Source organism: Mustela erminea, chromosome 7 (genome assembly GCF_009829155.1).
Source record: "Mustela erminea isolate mMusErm1 chromosome 7, mMusErm1.Pri, whole genome shotgun sequence".
Classification (NCBI taxonomy): Eukaryota; Metazoa; Chordata; class Mammalia; order Carnivora; family Mustelidae; genus Mustela; species Mustela erminea.
In genome coordinates, this window is record NC_045620.1 from 58,518,203 (window position 1) to 58,538,599 (window position 20,397).

General features: G+C 36.2%; 1 protein-coding gene across 1 annotated transcript in view; it reads right to left on the bottom strand.

The window, feature by feature from the left end:
• The window catches only part of TMEM182 (transmembrane protein 182), a 58,008-nt gene extending 38,370 nt beyond the window's left edge, over positions 1-19,638 (bottom strand). The window contains exons 1-3 of the mRNA XM_032351699.1: positions 19,311-19,638; positions 18,980-19,079; positions 17,281-17,379 (exon numbers count right to left, since the gene is read on the bottom strand). Coding sequence (XP_032207590.1) covers positions 17,281-17,379; positions 18,980-19,079; positions 19,311-19,442 — 331 coding nt within the window. The 5' untranslated portion in view covers positions 19,443-19,638. The remainder of the gene's footprint in view (positions 1-17,280; positions 17,380-18,979; positions 19,080-19,310) is intronic.
• Positions 19,639-20,397: the final 759 nt, after the last annotated feature.

Sequence of the window (20,397 nt, forward strand, 5' to 3'; positions counted from 1 at the left end):
AAATGGACCAATTACTTTAAAGATGCAATCAGCCAAAACTCAAGTAATAAATCCCAATATCTATTAAAGAATTAACAATTAATAATCTTCTTAAGCAGAAACCAGGCCCAGATGGATTAATTGGTGAATTCTACCAAATATTTAAAGAAAAATTCTATCAGTTCTCTACGATATCTCAGATGATAGAACAGAGATAATACCTCCAAAATCATTCTAGGAGGCCAACATTATTCTAACACCAAAATCAGACATTATAAGAAAACTAAAGACCAACAGTTCTCATGAACACAGATGTAAAAATCATCAACAAAATCTTAGCTAATTGAATACAAAAATGTGTATAAAGAATTATGCACCATGATCCAGCAGGATTTATCCTAGATATGTAAGCCTGATTCAACATTTCAAAAATCAATTAATAAAATCTATCATATTAACAAACTAATAAAGGAAAAAAATCACATGATCATATCAATAGATGTAGAAAAAGCATCTGACAAAATCCAATACCAATTCATAATTAAAAAAAAAAAAGACACTCTCAAGCAACTAGGAATAGGGCACCTGGGTGGCTCAATCAGTTAAACATCTGCCTTCGGCTCAAGTCATGATCCCTGTGTCCTGGGATTGAGTCCCACATCTGGCTCCCTGCTCAGCAAGGATTCTGCTTCTCTCTCTGGCCCTCCCCCTGCTTGTGCTCTCTCTCTTTTTCTCTCTCAAAAATAAATAAAATCTTAAAAAAAAAAACAAGAATAGAGGGGACATTCCTCAAATTGATAATGCATATGTACAAAAATCCTACAGCTAATATTATGCATAGTAGTGAGAAACTTGAAACTATTCCACTAATTCTCAAGGATGTCCCCTCTCACCACTCCTTTCCAACATCACACTGGAAGTCCTTGCTAATGTAATGAGATGAGAAAATAAAATGAAAGGTATATAGATTGGGAAGGAAGAAAGAAAACTGTCTTTGTTAATTGATGACATGATCATCTATATAGAAAATCTAAAATAATCTTAAAAAATACCTGTAGTACTAATAATAGCAAGGCTGTAGTAACACTGGTACACAAAATCAATTGATTTCTTATATACCAGCAATTAACAAATAAAATTTGAAATTAAAACCAAAATACCACTTATGTTAACACCCCTAAAATTAGTTAGGTATAAATTGAACAAAATATGTACAAGATCTATATGAGGAAAACCAAAAAATCCTGATGAACCAAAATCAAAGTTCTAAACAAATGGAGAGATGCTCCATGTTCATTGGTAAGAAGACTCAGTATATCCTAAATTTGATTATAGATTCTATGTAATCCCAATAAAAATCCTAGAAGATTATTCAGTAGATACCAACAAACTGATTCTAAAGTTTATATACAGAGGTAAAAGACCCAGAATAGCCAGAACAATATTGAAGCAGAGGAACAAGCCTGGAGAACTGACACTATTTGACTTCAAGATTTACTATGAATCTGTCATAACCAAGACAGTGTGGTACTGACAAAAGAAATGACATCTATAGATCAATGGAACATAATATATAGCCCAGAAACAAATGCATATAAACATAGTCAACTGACCTTTGACAAAGGAGCAAAGACTGTAAAACGGAGCAAGGAAAATGATACTGGAACAACTGGACATCTGCATGCAATAAATTGAATATAGATACAGAACCTACACTCTTCAAGAAAATTAACTCAAAATGGATCATAAACCTAAAAGTAAAACACTCAACCTATAAAACCCTCATAAGATAATATAGGAGAAAACCTAGATGTCCTTGATGACTTTTTAGATACAACAAAAAGGCACAAACCAAATAATTGAGTTTGAAGTTGAGTTTTCAACTTCATTAAATTTAAAAATTCTTTCACAAAAGACAATGTTAAAATAATGAGAAGACAAGTCACAGAGTGGGAGGAAATATTTGCAAAAGACACATCCAATAAAAGACTGTAATTCAAAATATACAAAGAACTCTTAAAAATAAGAGGACAAAAAATCCAATTAAAAAGTAGACAAATAGCCAAACTATGGAAAGAACCTAGATGTCCATTAACAGATGAATGGATAAAGAAGATGTGGTATATATACACAATGGAATACTATGCAGCCATCAAAAGAAATGAAATCTTGCTATTTGCGATGACGTGGATGGAACTAGAGGGTATCATGCTTAATGAAATAAGTCAAGCAGAGAAAGACAACTATCATATGATCTCCCTGATATGAGGAAGTGGAGATGCAACGTGGGGGGTTTAAGGGGGTAGGAGAAGAATAAATGAAACAAGGTGGGATTGGGAGGGAGACAAACCATAAGTGACCCTTAATCTCACAAAACAAACTGAGGGTTGCTGGGGAGAGGGGGGTTGCGAGAAGGGGGGTGGGGTTATGGGCACTGGGGAGGGTATGTGAGTGAGTGCTGGGAAGTGTGTAAACCTGGCGATTCACAGACCTGTACCCCTGGGGATAAAAATATATTATATATTTATAAAAAATTTAAAAATGGTCAAAAAAAAGTAGACAAAGACTGTAACAGAAACAAAGATATAAAGAGGGCAAATAAACTTATGAAAAGATGCAACACATTATATGGGCTCAGGAAAATGCAAACTGAAGCAATGAGATACCACTACACGCCTATTAAAATGGCCAAAGTCCAGAGCATTGACAAGATTAAATTCTAGAGGATTACAGCAATAAGAAATCTCAACTCTAGTGAGAATGCAAAATGGTTCAGCTACTGCGCAGAAGGGTTTAGCAGTATTTTATAAAATGAAAGAAACCCTTGCCATTCTATCCAGCAATCATCCTCCTTGTATTCACCCAAAAGATTTGAAAAGTTGTGTCCACATAAAAACTTGCATGTGGATGACTATAGCAGCTTTATTCACAATGACCCAAACTTGGAAGCAACTCAATTGTCCCTCAATAGGTACATGGATAAATAAAATGTGACACAACCACCCAATGGAATATTATTCAGGGATGACAAGAAATGAGCTACCAGGCCATGAAAAGAAATGGAAAAAAATTAAACACCTATCACTAAGTGAAGAAAAAACAATCTGAAAAGGCAGCATGCTGTATGATTAAACACAATATGACATTCTAGAAAACGTAAAAATATGAAGACCGTAAAAAGATCGGTGGTTGCTGGATGTCGGGGTGGAGCGGAGGTGAGCAGGCAGAGCACTAAGGATTTTTAAAAAGATTTTATTTATTTATTTGAGACAGAGAACAAGGATGTGGGGGGCAAGAGACAGAGGGAGAAGCAGGCTCCCTGCTGAGCAGGGAGGTCGATGTGGGGCCTGTTCCAAGGACCCTGAGATCATGACCTGAACCAAAGACAGATATTTAACTGACTGAGCCACCCAGGTACCTCAGAACAGAGGATTTTTAGGGCAGTGAAATGATGTCATATGATAACGTAATAATGGACACAATATGTATCATTATACATTTGTCTAAACCCATAGAATATACAACATCAGTTACAGACTTTGGTAATTATGAGGTCTCAATGTAGTTTCATCAGTTGCAACAAATGTACCACTCTGGCAGGGGATGTTGATAATAGGAACGGCCTGCATGTGTTGGAACAGTGGGTATATGAAAAGTCTCTATATCTTCTCTCAATTTTGCTGTGAATCTAAAATTGCTCTAAAAATTGTCTTCAAATAGAAAAGAGATAGCTTAGCAGACTTGATTAAAAAAAATCTTCTAACCAAATGTTGTCTGTAACACACTTCAAATATAATAATTTAGAAATATTGAAAATAAAAAAGTGAAAAAATATATACCACATAAATATCAATTCAAAGAATGAAGGAGTGGGTTATTCTTAGATAAAATAGATTTTAGAATAAAGAAAATTACTGGCAACATTAAATAATGATAAAAGGATGATTCTACCAAAAAGACATAGGAACACTAAATGTGCACGCATCTGACAAAAAGCAGAAAAATATGTGAAGCAAAAACTGATAGAAATGAAAAGAGAAGCTGATAAACCCACAATTATAGCTGGGGACTTCTGTATCGCCTCTCACCAATTACCATAATAGCTAGACAGGAAACCAGCCAGAATACAGAAGAACTCAACAACGCCATCAACAGATAGCCTCTAACTGACATTCAGAGCACATTCCATCCAACCGTACCTTTTTTCAAATGTCAGAAAAATAGACCATATCCTAGGTCACAAAACAAACCTTATTAAATTTAAAAGAATTTAAATTGTATGCAGTATGGTCTTTGGTCACAAGGGAATCAAACTAAATATTAATAACAGAAAGATTGAAAGAAAATCTTCAAACTCTCAGAAACTAAACAATACACTTCTAAATAATCTATGAGTCAAACAATCAGTCACAAGGGAAATTAAACAACACACTGAGTTGAATGAAAATAAAAATAAATAGTATCAAAAGTGTGGGAAGCCGGGGGGCCTGGGTGGTACAGTCTGTTGAGCATCCAGCTCGTGGTTTCTGCTCAGATCACGGTTTCAGAATGGTGAGATCCAGCCCCACATGAGGTTCCATGCTCAGTACAGACTGTGCCTGTTTCTCTCTCCTTCTCCCTCTGTCCCACCCCACTCTCTAAAATGAATAGATAAATCTTAAACAAAAACTGTGTGGAACAGCAAAAGCAGTGCTGAGAGTGAAATCTCTACCTGTAAATGCTTATATTAGAAAAGAGGATAAAATATCAATAATCCAATCTTTCACCTCAAGAAAGTATAAAAAGGAGAGCTAGACAAATCTAAAGCAATCAGAAAGAAGGAAATAAGAAAAGGCATAGGTCAATGAAATTTAAAACAGAAAACCAATAGAAAAAAAGGAAAAAAAAGCAGCATCTTTGAAAAGTTCAACAAAATTAACAATCTTCTAATAATACTGACAAAATAAAAATAAGACACAAACTGCCAATATCTGGAATGAAAACATGGGATATCACCATAGATACTGCATTCATAAAAAATAATAAGGGAATATTTTGAACTCTATACATACAAATTTTACCACTGAGATGAAATGAACCAATTCCTAGAAAAACACAAACTGTCACAAATCACATGTTAAATACATAATCTGAATAGCCGTGTAATTATTGAGGAAACTAGATTTATAATTTTAAATTCCCCGAAAGTCAAATCTCCTGACCCAGATGATTTCACTAGTAAATTATATCAGATATATACATTTAAAGAGAATTAGTACCAATTCTCCACAATCTCTTCCTGAATACGGAAGAAGAGAAGACACTTCCCAGTTTACTTAATGAAATCATTACTACAGATACTTAAACTAGATGAGCAGTAAAAAAAAAAAGAAAACTACAGATCAATATCCTTCATAAATACAGATGCAAAAATCCTTAATAAAATACTAACATAGAATTAAGCAATGTGTAAAAAGAAATATTTATCATGAACATATGTGGTTTATTCCTATTAAAGAGGCTGGCTCAGTATCTGAAAATCAAGAAATGTAATACACAATATTAATATGATAAAGAACAATAGTATTGTGACCATATCAACTGATGCAGAAAAAAATTTAACAAAATTCAACATCCATTTGTGACAAAAATGCTCAGGAAATAAGGAGTAGAGGACAACATCCTAGAGTTAATAAAGAGCATCTCAAATAAATAAATAAATAAATAAATAAATAAATAAATAAAATCTATAGCAACATCATACTTAAGGAAGTCTTCTCCTGAAGACTAGAAATGAGGCAAGACTGTCTGCTCTCACTGTTGTTATTCACCATAATACTGGAAGCTATAGTGCATGCAATAACGCAAGAATAGGAAATAAAAAGCATATGTTTATATGCAAGCAAGGAAGAAATAAAACTGTCCCTATATGCCAATGACATGACTCTTTCTACAGAAAATCCCAAATAATGTACAAAAAATTAAAAAATAAAACAAACAAAACCTCCTAAAGCTACTAAGTAAATTTAGCAAGGTCTTAGAATACAATGTAAACATTAAAAAATCAATTATAATTCTATTATCAATAAACACATAGAAACCACAATTTAAAATATATTAACAGTTGTAATTTCTCAAAAGTTGAAATACTTAGATGTAAATCTAGTAGTGCACATTCAGGATTTGTAAGCTGAAAACTATAAAATGCTGATGTAAGAAATTTAAAAGGATCTTAATAAATGGAAAAATATATTGCATTCACAGATTGGAAGACAACATAATAAAGACTCAACAAAATAAAATTAATTCTTCCCAAATTGATAGAGGCAATTCTATCATCCAAGAAAGATTTTTTTTATAGATATAGGAAAGAGTATCCTAAATTTCATATTGAAATGCAAACAATCTAGAATAGCTAAAATAATTTTGAAAAAGAACCTAATAGGAGGAATCATTCACTCCAACTTCAAGATATAGCTAAACTCATGAGAATGATGTGGCACTGGCAGACAGACCAACATATAGATCAGCACAACAGGATACATAATCCAGAAATAGTCCCACACAAGTATAACTAATTATATTTTAACAGGTGTACAAAGGCAATTCAATGGGGGAAAAGACAGCCTTTCCAACAAATGGTGCTAAAGCAATGGAACACACATTTGAAAAATTGTAAATCATACACTTTACACAAAAGTAACTCAAACTGGATCATAAATTTAAATGTAAAACATAAAACTTAAAAACTTCTGGGAGAAAATCTTCAGAACCCGAGGCTTCGTAGACAGTTCTCAGACATGACACCAGAAGTATGATCCATAAAAGAAAAACGCCATAAATTAAACTTCATCAAAATTTGCAACTCTTACTCTGTGAAAGATCTTGTTAAGTTTATGAAAAGACAAGCTACAGATTGGGAAGAAGTGTTTGGAAAACACATACTCAATAAAAGACTCATATCTAGAAAATATTAAAAAATCTCAAAATTCACAATAATAATCATTTGATTAGAAAATATGTTGATAATTATTGTGTCCACTTTGGCAGTACATATACTAGAAAATACGCTGATAACTATTGTAAAGGTTTGGAAATTTCTGTAATGAAAATTTTTTAAAACTACAAAAAGGGAAAACTGGTATTTAAGGTACATAGCAATCTGGACATAAGGGTTGTATTTTATTGTTCTGTGTTACAGGTATTGTCTACTCGATAGATTTCCTTACTGGTTGTTAAGTAATTTTAAAAGGACCGTGCTAGATTCAGACAAATTTTTACTTCCTAATGTCTTTGTGTTAGCCATCTGGAATATAGCAAACTTCCTCATTTGTCGGCCTGAATCCACATTTGACTTTCCACAGTCTGTTAACAATGCAATAACTGGAGAAATTCTTTTACAACACAAATTAGCTCAAAACCGCCCATTAACCCCCTTCTCCTCTCATTCAGAGAACATGAGCCAAGGTCCTTACACTGGCCCAACCTCCCCCATACCATCCACTTCCCTCACCATCTCCTCTACTCTCTACTCACTCTATCCCTTCCTGCGGTCCTGGCTACTTTTGTGTTCTTTGCACCCATCAGGCATGTTCTACCCTCTACAGCTCATGTTCCCTCTACCTGGAACACTCTTCTGGACATCATATGGTTCACTTCCTCACTTTCTACAAGTGTCCACTCTATCATTTTCTCAGAGCCAAACTCCCCTCTAACCACAGTACAGAGTTCTTATCACCCTCACATCTGTCAGTCCCTTGTCTCCAGCCTCTTTCCATGTTTTGTTTTTTTCAAGGCACTGTCATCTTCCAACATGCTCTAAATTGACTTATTTTATCTTGCCTTATGTGTCTCCCCTCTCCAGAATGTCAGCCCAATGGGGACAGAGATTTCCTTCTGTTTTGTGCCCTGTTGCTCCCCAGAACCTAGAACAGTGCCTAGCACATAGTACAGGTTCAATAAATATTTGTTGAATGAATTTTAATCAAAATTACTAGATAAAAAGTGGCAAAGCTTGGCCAATACAGATGGTAGTATTAACTATCTTGTACCAGGATTATGGTGATCTGCTAAGGATAATGATAATGAGCACTAGCTTTGAAATCCTTATTCTTTGCCAGAAACTCTACCAAGTGCTTGATGTGACTGCACACACACACACTTCAAAGAGCAGGAAGCATTTCACTGGGGAAGTTGTGATGAATTTACCTGCCCTCATGAGAACTTATTTCCAGTGCTCTAAATTGGTATATTGCCATAAAAGTAGTTGACATTTATTGAATACCAACGACATGGCAACTACTCTGCTAAGCACTTGTATTATTATCTCTTCTCATTTTAACAACTGTGTGGATTAAGACTATACTAATCTTCCCTTTATCAACAAGTACAGTGAGCTTTGTGGAGATAAAAAAGCCAGAGGCAGGAAACACTGGCTTCAGGTAGTGAACACAGACACACCGGCTGGAAGTTCAGCTTGTAACTCCCACAGAACTCTTACCACAAATGCCAGCCCCTATGCTAAGTACTCTCTGTATAGCATCCACCTAGTCTTCAAAAGAGGGGTCAAGGAACCACGACAGGTTAGCTAGATGACAGAGCCCCGTTCCATCAGGGCTGGCCAACTCAAAACAGACATCACCTCTCTGGTCACCTTATTTAATACTGAGATTGCCTCCACACATACACTATCACCTTTTATTCCCCTCCAAGTACCTAACTTACTGATTTTGTCTACCATCTGCCTCCCCCCTATAATGAAAGCTTCACAAGGGCAAGAATTTAGGACTGACAATAAAGCACCCAGAACAGTGCCCAGGATACAGTAATTCTTTGACATTTTTTTCCATTGGATTAAGTAAATCTCTTTCCTAAGAAAAGATCCACAGCTTGAAGCAGAAGCAGTAAAATTTAAAGGTAAGAGAGACCCACAGAAGCTCGTTGCTCCCTTTTTTGTCTGCATATTCTGCATGGAAGAAGGAAACTAACCATCATTTATGTGCTTTTGAGCCATGGAGCCTTGAAGGTGGGCACAGGAATTACACAGTGTGAGTATAATCTGAAGAAGAGCTTGGGTCCTCAGAAGTGTTAGCAATGAATATCTACAGGGCCCCAGTAGTTTTAGTCAGAGGTGATTTTGTGCCCATCCACTCTAGAAGACTTGGCTACGTTAAGAGACATTTTTGACTGGCACAACTGAGAGGTACTACTGGCATTGAGTGGGTAGAGGCTAGGGGTGTCACTAAACATCCTCCAATGCACGGGATAGTTCCATAGCAAAAAATTATCTGGCCCAAAATCTCAATACTTCTAAGGCTGAGATAGCCTGGCACCAAGAGCTTCTCTATGACTGGAGGAGATTTCTACTTCCGAGTATGGCTGACATTTTAATAGATATCACCAGAAGCCTCCATAGAGGCTGGAGCCTGTCCTCCATGAGGGGAAGCCAAGCCATATACACAGTCTTGTTTACAGAAGGTAATCTTCCCATGAGTGCAGGGATGTTATATAAGCTGTCAATCAATCCTTAGATGCACATGAATCAATTGCAGGGAACACAAAATAACACCCTCTGAAAGAGTGATTTTTAATTTCAGCCTTGATATTGGGCCCTGGAACTGGAAAGCCAATTAACTGTATCTTCATGAGCTGCAGCTGTGGAAGGCTTAGTGAGCTGCCCTGTGGGTGCCTCCAACTTGAATGCAGGGGAGCCTTCCCTGGGTCACAGATTAAAAAGTCCGCCAGAAATCGGGAACTGCAGGCACCCTGTAATATCGCACTGTTTCTGTGGCCATGGCTGTGTAATCCCCAATGACTGAATGAACAGTAGGACATGGAGTGGATGTTAACGTATCTCTCAATATTTAGGTACTTGACATTTATGATTTTAAAAAAAGGACCTGTAATTTCCATCATATTTTGCAGTGTAGTTTTTTTTCCTATATAACTAAAGCAGAAAAGAAGGAAGTTTGGTAAATTTAAGAGAATGTCCAGATTTACCATATTTGAACATGAGAAAATTAGGAAATAAGACCCAGCTACACCAGCATTATTGATCAGGAAGCTGGAAGTCATCCCAATGAAATTAGGTACCTAGGACATGCTGATATATCTTCTTAGTTATGTAGTTTTCATTAACTTTAGACTCAAATCTTAATTCATTTCTGTGCTGTTTAAAATTGTCAAATATAAGGGTATTTATGTTTGATTTTACCTTGCACAAGGCAAAATGTGTGTGATTTTTTAAAAATTTTGTTTATTTATTTGACAAAGAGAGAGAGAGATCACAAGTAGGCAGAGAGGGAGGCAGAGAGAGAGGGAGAAGCAGGCTCCCTGCTGAGCAGAGAGTCTGATGTGGGACTTGATCCCAGGGTCCTGGGATCATGACCTGAGCTGAAGGCAGAGGCTTAACCCACTGAGCTACCCAGGTGCCCTGTGTAAATCCTGTGCGCTTGTGGACTCCAAGTCCAAGTCCAAGCTGCCGGCTAATCACAAAGGTCTCAACTTCCTTGCTGCCCATTCCTTAAACATCCTGTATGAGGGTTCGCGCCCCCATCATTCTGATGCTCTGCCCCCTTTATGAGCATCTCTGCTTTCTGACCTCTCCTCTTGGAAAAGGAGAAGGAAACCTGAGGTAGGGCTACTGTCCGGCGACAGAGCAAGTGCAGGAAAATGGAACGGTTCCCTGGGGGAGGAAGGGCACTACCAGGAAGGAAGGCAGGGCCGTAAGGTCCGATCCAAGGGAACCGGAAGTAAGCAGGAGTGAGATACAGAGCAGCAGGCCTATAAGTCTCAGGCCAAACCAGCAGAGCAGGCGGGATTCGGTTTAGAAAGAGATGCCTCCGTAGCTGAGTCTTCAGTGTAGACAGCTATCAGTGGTCATGAAAACTCTTGCATTATCCCATCTTATCCAATTCCTTCATGCCCCTCTCATTCCCAGTCACTCTGCATTTGTCACTGAGGGCTACCAACTCCTTCCCAAGAATCTCACCACCACCAAACCCTCTGGCAGGGCTGACAGCCTCCTCATCAGCCGGCTTCTCAAGGCTTCTTTTTCTTTCTCCTTTGTGGGTGGTTCTAGGCTGCTTTCTTTCTCCCCCTAAGTATAATGGAAATTTTACCATCTCTTTTTCTATGACTTTTTTCTTAAAGATTATACCTTATATCAAAAACTACCTCTGTGGGTATTATGCTTAGTGAAATTAGTCAATCGGAGAAAGAAAACTATCATATGATCTCCCTAATATGAAGAAGTTGTAAGGTAAAGAGTGGGGTTTGGGGGGTAGGAAAAGAATAAATGAAACAAGATGGGATCAGGAGGGAGACAAACTATAGGAGACTCTTAATGTCACAAAACAAACTGAGGGTTGAGGGGGAGGGGGGGTTATGGCGTTGGGGAGGGTATTGCTATGGTGAGTGCTGTGAAGTGTGTAAACCTGGAGATTCACAGACCTGTACTCCTGGGGCTAATAATACATTATGTGTTTATAAAAAAATTAAAAAATTTTTAAAAACCACCTCTGTAATTCCTCATCAGTATCTGCTGTTCTAATTAAGGTCTTTCGAGGAAGTCAGTTCTACACAGCAAGCTTTGGGCTGAATTATTTTGCAATGGCGTTTTACCATCAAACCAACTTTAAAATGTTGAAATCCAAACTAAATCCCCATCCTCCGCTTTCAGATGTGACTCCCTCCTCCTACTGCTCATATTTCTGCCCTCCTTACCAAATGTTCTTAGCTGAAGTCATGCACAGTTCAGGGCTTGCTGGCAAGCAATGACGTACCGTGGCCTGACACAACAACAAAGAAAACCTATCCCTACCTTCTGATTCACCATTCACACTTCTGTAAATATAATCCAAAGAATTAACACAAATTATGACATGGTACAGGCATAAAATTATTTTTATTTGAAATGTTTTTCCCTGTTTTTTTTTTATTACATTAGTTTTAATGTGGACGTAGTAACTAACATATTTAAAATTTTAAAAATCATTGGGTAAAAATGTGGACAAGTGCTTGCTAATTTAGAAAGGATACGTGTTTATAATAATTAAAACTATGTAAAATATGCATATAAAAGGATTGGCAAGAAATACTCTAAAATAGTATTTATCAATGGGACAGAGGTGACTATCTTACCCTTTATTGCACATTGTTTAAATTGTTTAAGTGTTTATGCCTTCTTCAAAAGGGAATTTCTTCATCATCCTAGATTCCTCCAGCTTTGTTTTGTTTAGCTACCTAATTTTACACATTAAATCTTTTTTTTAAATTAAGAAAAATTTTTTTAAAATATTTTATTTATTTATTTGACAAGGAGAAAGAGTACAAGCAGAAAGAGCAGCAGGCAGGGAAAGAAGGAGAAGCTGAGCAGAGAGTCCCCAGTGGGGCTCCATCCTAGGACCCGAGATCATAATCTGAGCCGAAGGATGACACTTAACCCAGGCATCCCTACACATTAACTATTTAAATAAATCTATAACCATTATTCCCTTTTTATCCTTGCTGCCCTGCCCTCATTGGCCTTGAGGACATGTTGACCCTTTAAGGGATCAGCACTTGCTCCTAGCCCTTCTCCCTTCTCCTCCTCTGACTAGAGAGCTGGCAACTCTAGGTCCCAGCCCACCGAAGCCACATGACACTGCTCTGATGACTACAGCATTGGCAGAAGTCTAGTGGAGAATTCTAGGGACAGCCTGCTCTTCTGAAGATGGAAGAGCATAGCTTCAACTGTGCATTTTTTAGCTTGTTAGTTTCCTGTCACTTGCAACCTAACACATGGCTGACTAATATCTTGCCTACCTGCCTCCTTGCTGTTCTAGTCTTCTATAATCTGCTTTGCCTTACAATTTTGTGTAAGGGTGAAGAAAGAGAAGACCAGAAAAGAATACAAAATAAATAAACATTGACAATAAATGCAAAGGACAGCTGACATGTGAAAGCAGTGTTGAAGACTGAAAAATTATTTTAAAAAGTATGAAAAACAATTTAAGAGTAATCTAAGTCCACTTAGTAAAGGCTTGAAAAATTCCTACACACACCAACAGTTCCTTAGGGCACCAGGATGAATACCACAGTATAGGGTAGCAACAAGGCTCTCCCAAAGTTTTCATTTAGCATTCAGTCTCTGGTAGGTACACCAGTGAGCCAAACACACAAGATGTCACTGCCAAGGAGCTTAGAGTTGAACTGGGAAGCAAATACATGAACAAAATAATTACACAAGCAAGCAAAATCTGTGCTATGGATAGTCAAATTCAAGTATGGCTCAGTCAGTAGAGCATGCAACTCTTCATCTCAGATTTGTGAGTTCAAGACCCACATTGAGCATAGAGCCTCCCCCCTGCAAAAAAAAAGAATGGTCTTGATAAAGGAGAACCTGGTCTATTCACTAACGGAGCAGAGGGCTGGCAAGGAAAACTTCCTTAAGGAAACTGACCTATGAGCTAGCTTGGAGGATGAGCCTGCTTGTTAGAGAAACAAAGGGAGGAGGGGCTGGGAAGAAAGGAAGAGCTTTTGGAGAGGAGGGACACTAAATCCAAAGCTCCCACAGAATGAGGGCTAACACTGATTCTGAGAAACACAAGGAAGGTCATGGCGTGTGTGTGTTTCCAAGAAAAGGAAAAATTACTTTCATATATTCTGCTTAAGAAGAAAACCAAGGAGCTTTTGCACTAAGTCATTCCATAGAGATACAGAAGCATTTACTAAGTACCATGCACTATACTAGGTTCTGGGATATAAATATGAGTAGGATATATTCTGTGCCTTTAGGGAGTTCCAACAAATAATAAACTAAAGTAAACAATTGTAGTTGTTTATAATGAGCACTTTGATGTAGGTGTGGCCAAAGGCTGTGGGGACAACAACAAAATGATTAATTCATTCAGAGGCTCAATTACCTAGAAAATTAATCTATGTTCTGTACATCATTACCAAATGATACCGAATAAAAGAAATATGACTGAGTCTAATCATGAAACAAACCACAAAATCTAAATTCTGACAGATATCAAAAGGTAATAGAATTGTTTAAAAGACTTTGAAGTACACAACCCTACTTTAACAACCTCTCTAGGCTTGGGCAACCATTCAAATAACCAGAATTGCGCATAAAGAAATTTTAGGATACATGTCTGAGGCAAAGAAAAATAAAGGAAACACTGAATTAGACCTTATCAGGATCAGATACAGAAGTAGAAAAGGCCAACATAACATTAAAATTCTTCTTTTGTTGAGATCCAGTGAAAAGACTTGTACTTAAGAAGAGTTAATGGCAAACATTAAAATCTGTCTTTTCATTCACTTAGTTTATATGATTATCCATAAACAAAATCCAGAGACTTGGGCCTTTGCAATAGTTCTGCCAATAATCAGCTGTGTGAAAACAGACTCACGTGGTTTCTCTGAATCTCAGTCTCCGTATTATGAAATAGAATAATTTCATCATTTGCATCTGATGGTTACAAAACAGTCTTCCAGAAAAATTAGATACTACTCTTTTATTTTCACTGATTTCAATACTGGCTAACTACAAGTACAAGAGCTCAGGAGAATACAGAGCCATTTTACCAATTATTTGCCAGGCTGGAAAGCACAGATTTTACAAATAATACTTTGAATTTAGCCAAGATAAATTAGCAAATATATAATGCCTGATCATCATAAGGCTACATGAAGCCAAAGAGTGGCTATGGAGTCTAGTAAAGGCTAGATGGCCTCACTAACTAGGAAACATGCACATTCAATCAGGTAAAACCCTTCTAATGATATCTATGGCGTTTCTCTTGGATAAAGGAAATCATAAGAAAAAAAATCACCCAAATGTAATGTCAGATATCATTGTACATTATTATGAAGGTAAATGAAATATGTGTATGCTATTTCTATTGTAGGACATACTTTTTCCCATCTCAGTCATTTTTGCTAAAGTGTTTGATAAAGTTGCTTAAAGTGAATAGGGAGTTACAATAAGTGAGCCAAAGAGGAATCTGCTAATTTAAAACAAAACAAAACAAAAAATTGGAATATGGTTTTGTCATCAGATCCAAAAAATGACACAGTAATTATATGCAGTGCTACACAATAATTCTAAGCATAATTGCAGTATAATTTTTGTGACATGCACTTTCTATCCATCTCTATCATAATTATTATGTTTAGATCATGTCACCTTGTTTTTAAAGTTCTCTTCTATTTCCTTAAGGTGAAGGCTTTTCAAATATGTAGAGTCATTTAAAATATATGTACCCCACAATACCTATCTCATCACAGGACCTGAACATATGAGTATCAACAAAAATCCTAATATTTATGCAAATACCTAATGTTGTGGAAAGTCAACCCTGTACAGCTTCTTAGTCCATTTTAGAAAAATAAGAATGTCAGGGGAATACTTCTTTTGCAACTTTTTATAATACAAAATTGTTTCTCCACTCTTTGCTATGCCATCTTTCTCTTATCAATGAGAAGGTCCATGTCACACAGGATGCAAAGGGCTTTGAGAAATGGGAACTGCCTTGTGCAGTTTTCAATGGGAAAGAGCATCCACACTGCAAGTTCTCAAGGCCAAAAGCCACAGGCATTTTAAGCACAAGCAACTTTGATGGATAAGCATGGCTGTGTGTCAGTGCACCTCTTTTCCTATCCAGACCCCACATCCACTACATAAAATGTCATGTCAATCATGTGATCTAAGCAGATGGTATATACTTTGAAGAACTTAAAATTATAAGGTATAAAAATACATATTTTTATAGATAATTTTAAAAAATGATGTATGCTGTAAAGATTTGTTAAGATTTATGATGGTTAATCTTATGTGTTAATTTGGTTAAACTACTCATAATGGGGGTGGGCCTTGTCCAATCAGCTGAAGGCATTAAGAATAAAGATTGAAGTTTCCTTTAAGACATTCTACCAGAGTTTCCACCCTTTAGAGTCAAGACTGTAATGGCAACTCCTATCTAGACTACAGGCTTGCCTTACAGATTGTAGACTTGCCAGCCTCCACAATGGCATAAGACAATTCCTTAAAATCTCTCCATCAATCCCTTAATCCATGTCCATCAATCAATCAATCATCCTCACTCCCCAACCTTCACCCCCACCTGTTTACCTGCTACTGGTTCTCTGGAGAGTACTGACTAAACAAGTCAATCCAGCATATTCAATATATTACTTATTATCTTTTATAAAACAAATCTATTTTTTTAAGGTTTTATTTATTTATTTGACAGACAGAGATCACAAGTAGGCAGAGAGGCAGTCAGAGAGAGAGGAAGGGAAGCAGGCCTCCTGCTGAGCAGAGAGCCTGATGCGGGGCTCAATCCCAGGACTTTGAGATCATGACCCGAGCCAAAGACAGAGGCTTTAACCCACTGAGCCACCCAGGCGCCCCTATAAAACAAATATTTTTGTTCCTGTTTATGACACTGGTAAATTCTGAACCAACTCTTAGTTTTAAGATTATGATAAACACCTTTTATTAAAATCTTCATGAAACCAGCTAAGAATAAAGCTGACATATTGAGCTTAAGTACTTTCTCTAAAACTAGATTTAAGTATATATCATGTGTTTTCTGTACAAACTAAGTTTGTGTACTTTCTATAGAACAAATAGTATGATAAGACAAAAGAAACTAGGTAATTATGACTCTCAGTTAATGATATTTGACTGTTCTTCTCTGAGTTATCACATATAACAAAGTTCAGTCATTTTATAGGAAAATAGTAACATAATCATATTTGTATGTGCAACAGCTGCAAAAACAATGTTGTAAAAGTAGGGTATATATTATGATTACTTGTTGTTGTAAAACTAGTTTCAGGTCAGTTCTTCCTAGTATCATTATTTCCACATCATAAAACACACTTAAAAATATCTTTATAAGTAGCAAGTAAATTACAATGGCTTTACTTCTATTTATATATTTTTAAAGATTTTTATTCATTTATTTGGCAGAGAAAGAGAGAGAGCATAAGCAGCAGAAGTGGCCAGCAGAATGAGAGGGAGAAGCAGGCTCCCCATTAAGCAAAGAGTCTGTTGGGGGGTTTGATTCCAGGACCCTGGGGTCATGACCTGAGTTGAATGCAGATGCTTAACCGACTGAGCCACCCAGGTGCTCTACAATGGTTTTACTTTAAAACCTAAATTATATTCAATTAGAGTTATAAATGGTATATTATAAAGGCCTCCTATTATTTTATATATAACAGATTGATACCAGAGAAAATATTGAAATGATACATGTTAATTTTTTTTTTTTTTTCAAAAAAACAAGTCCATCTCAGAGGCATTCAGTGGACCGAGGTACTTACTAATAGCAGAATCATAGGAGGTTGAGTTGTGCTCTCCCCTCATAAAGGGATATGGTGACAGGTAAGCATGTGCACAGTTCTTGGATGCTGGCTGATTGGCTAGAAAGGAGACCAAACAGAGGTCGTTGTTATTGAGAAAATGAGAGAAGACCTGTTCCTAACAGAAGAGAAATGTGGGATCTGGGGCACACAAGCTAAACAAACTTCAGGTTAGATCAACAAGTTCAGAGAACAGTTGAATGAGGGGGGAAAAACTCCCATCAAGCAGCTGAGGGGACCTGGAAAGTGGATTCATCTAAAACATCTAACTCATGACATAGTTCAGTGCAGAGAATGCCCCTAATATCACCTTAAAATTAAAGGCACTACACTTCATTTATTTTCACAAACATATTCTCTAGTTCCTAATTTGATGTTCAGTGCATAGTAAGTATTCAAAAAGTAATTTTTTAAAAAATCTAATAAACTTAGATTTGATCAGTTCTGAATAACATAAAAAGTATTCTATATTCTATTTTTAGGGAAAAGATGGAAATGATAGGTCATACAAGTTAATAATCCAAATGCATTTTTAGTATTTGAAAAAAATACAAGAAAAAACTTTTATGTTGTTTGAAAACTTGAAGATTTCAGTGCGTACTCTTTAAGAAGGAGTGAAATTCTTCCTTCTTCTAAGTCCTTGGAAGAGTCTTCCTCTTGCATAGTCTGATTTACTCTATCAGTCTAAATAGTTTTCATTGGAAGACACTTTTTCTCCTCCCCAAAATGTCTGTAAGAAAGCCTGTCAACTATTTCTTGCAAAATTTTATCTCATTATTACTTGTTTCCTTTTATGCATGCCTACTTGCTGTCAGCTTACTTGTCTTCCAAGATCTCATATTTTTATTATGTATCCTTTATTATATATATAAATGCCATATTTTGATAAATCACAAGAGTATATACCATATTTTGATATATCACAGAAGTATATGGTAAGGAGACTAATAATTTCAGCCTACAATAACCTTTGGGGTAAGATAAAAGCTAGTTATTTTCAAAGAATAATAAAATATAGGAAATACAGTGAAAAGAATGTATCATATTTTTAAGAGGCTTTTCTACTTCAAAAGAGAACTTTCAAGTTTCTATGAGAGAATGCAAACATCAAAAGCCAGGCATTTCTTCATATTGCCCACAAACTTGGTTAAAGCCCAAACAGAGTGAGCTTTCATCCACTGCGGCTGGCAATTAAGTTTTATTATTTAAAAAGATTTTTTTAACTTTAAAGTCATGAATATAAAATAACATCTCTATTTTTAAATTTTTAAATTTGAGGTTTCGAGGGATAACCTATATATATTTGCAACATAGCAATAATAGACATTTGAAAAAAATAATATAGGTAATATCAATGGTTTTTGTTTTTTGTTGTTTTTATTAAAGTTAGGGTATTTTAAATCAGAACAACAAAACAGCATATAATTCAGTTTTGCCATAAATATTCAGACTCTTACTTTAGGTTAGAAAATAAAATAATTATTCATATAGCCATTTCTACCTACTGAAAAAGAACCGCTTCGTGAGTCTTTTGAAGATATTCTATCAAGATTCTATAGTTAAGAATCCAATCCTGTCTTGTAAATTATCTGTACTAAATAAGAAGCTGTTCATTCTTATTTTAATGACAAGGGGGAAAATAAAGCTAAATTGCACTTACTGTACCAGAACTTCCAGATACTGGAATCATTCTCTTCCACAATCCCATTAAACCAACATCTCCAGAAGAATCCTTCATGGTGGAAAGTGATGTTCTCTATCTACACAGAAGACAAATGAAGTAACTTGCCATCAACACAAAGTACATAACTTAAGTTACCATATCCAGGAAAATGTTAAAGAAATGTATTTTATGCCAAATAGTAATGGTAATAGCTTTCTACCTATCTCTTCTGTGAAGAAATAGGCACTCCACTACTAATCTCTGATTTCAAGAGGAAGGCTATCCTCATTTCTACCAAGTACATCAGTATTTGGAAGAAGAAACGCACATTCTGTTCACCTGAACACTTCCCCACTTCAGTTGCAAGAAGCCAATAATCCGATCCAAAGGCCACCAAAAAGAGTAAAACCCCCAAAGCACCAAAGAGAGCCCCAAAGAAGATGGCAATATTTAGTCTCATTTTCAAGGCAAGTGGTTTCCCTTTAAACAAAATAAGAAATTTAAAAATGGCAAACACTTAGCTTCTCAATTAAAAAAAGAAAACAAAAGAAAAGAAGAAGAAAGATTTTTTGAGTAAGCAGGATCTTCTTGAGAAGCCTCTCCTAGCTCATGTTGTGATGGCTTCTCACTTACACCCTGTGGGTGGATTTGTGTTCCCTTTGCTCTCCCCTGGAGGGACTCCAGCCCAGCAGCTGAGAATGGCCAGCTATTTTAGGATACTGATTGAGGAGCTGTCTCTCTCCCATGGGGATCAAAAAATAGCTGACCTTCCCTTGACTGTAGAGAGGAGCATCAGGAGCTGGTTAGAATGACCATTATTGCTGTTGGGTAATCCATAGAAGTGGAAAGACGATGCAGTGGTATGAAGTCATTGGCAGTACTGGCCCACCATCTTAAGTATCTGAACAAGCCTCTCAGTCTAGAATGACCATTACAACTCCAAAGCCAAAGACACTTAAGGCTCTCTTTGAAGATAGATAAGTAACAGCTATAAGAAACCACAAAGAGTTCTCTTGAGTACAAGTGAAGTTGTAATTACTTTCTTAATTCCTTTTCGATACTTTTGGGATACAAAATAATCTGTGTAGTCTAATTGAATATGTAACACAAAGTAGAGTCTAGATTTATAAACTAGACAGATGTATACTTAGAAGATCAATAATAAAGTAACAAACTATTTAAAGTATAAAAAAGTACTTTCATGCTACATATGTTTTTACGTAAAAACAGCATTTTCTACCACAGCTCCCAGATCTTGTACAAGTTGCTTAAATAACCATCCCCAACGTGGACAAATAAAAAAAAAAAGTCTCAAAGTACATTGTTTTGTGGATTAAGATGAAAGAAGCTAGTCTACCCTTTCTTTTGTTCCCTTCGTTTTAAACAGCTGATTTCCTCATGTGTCATACTTGATT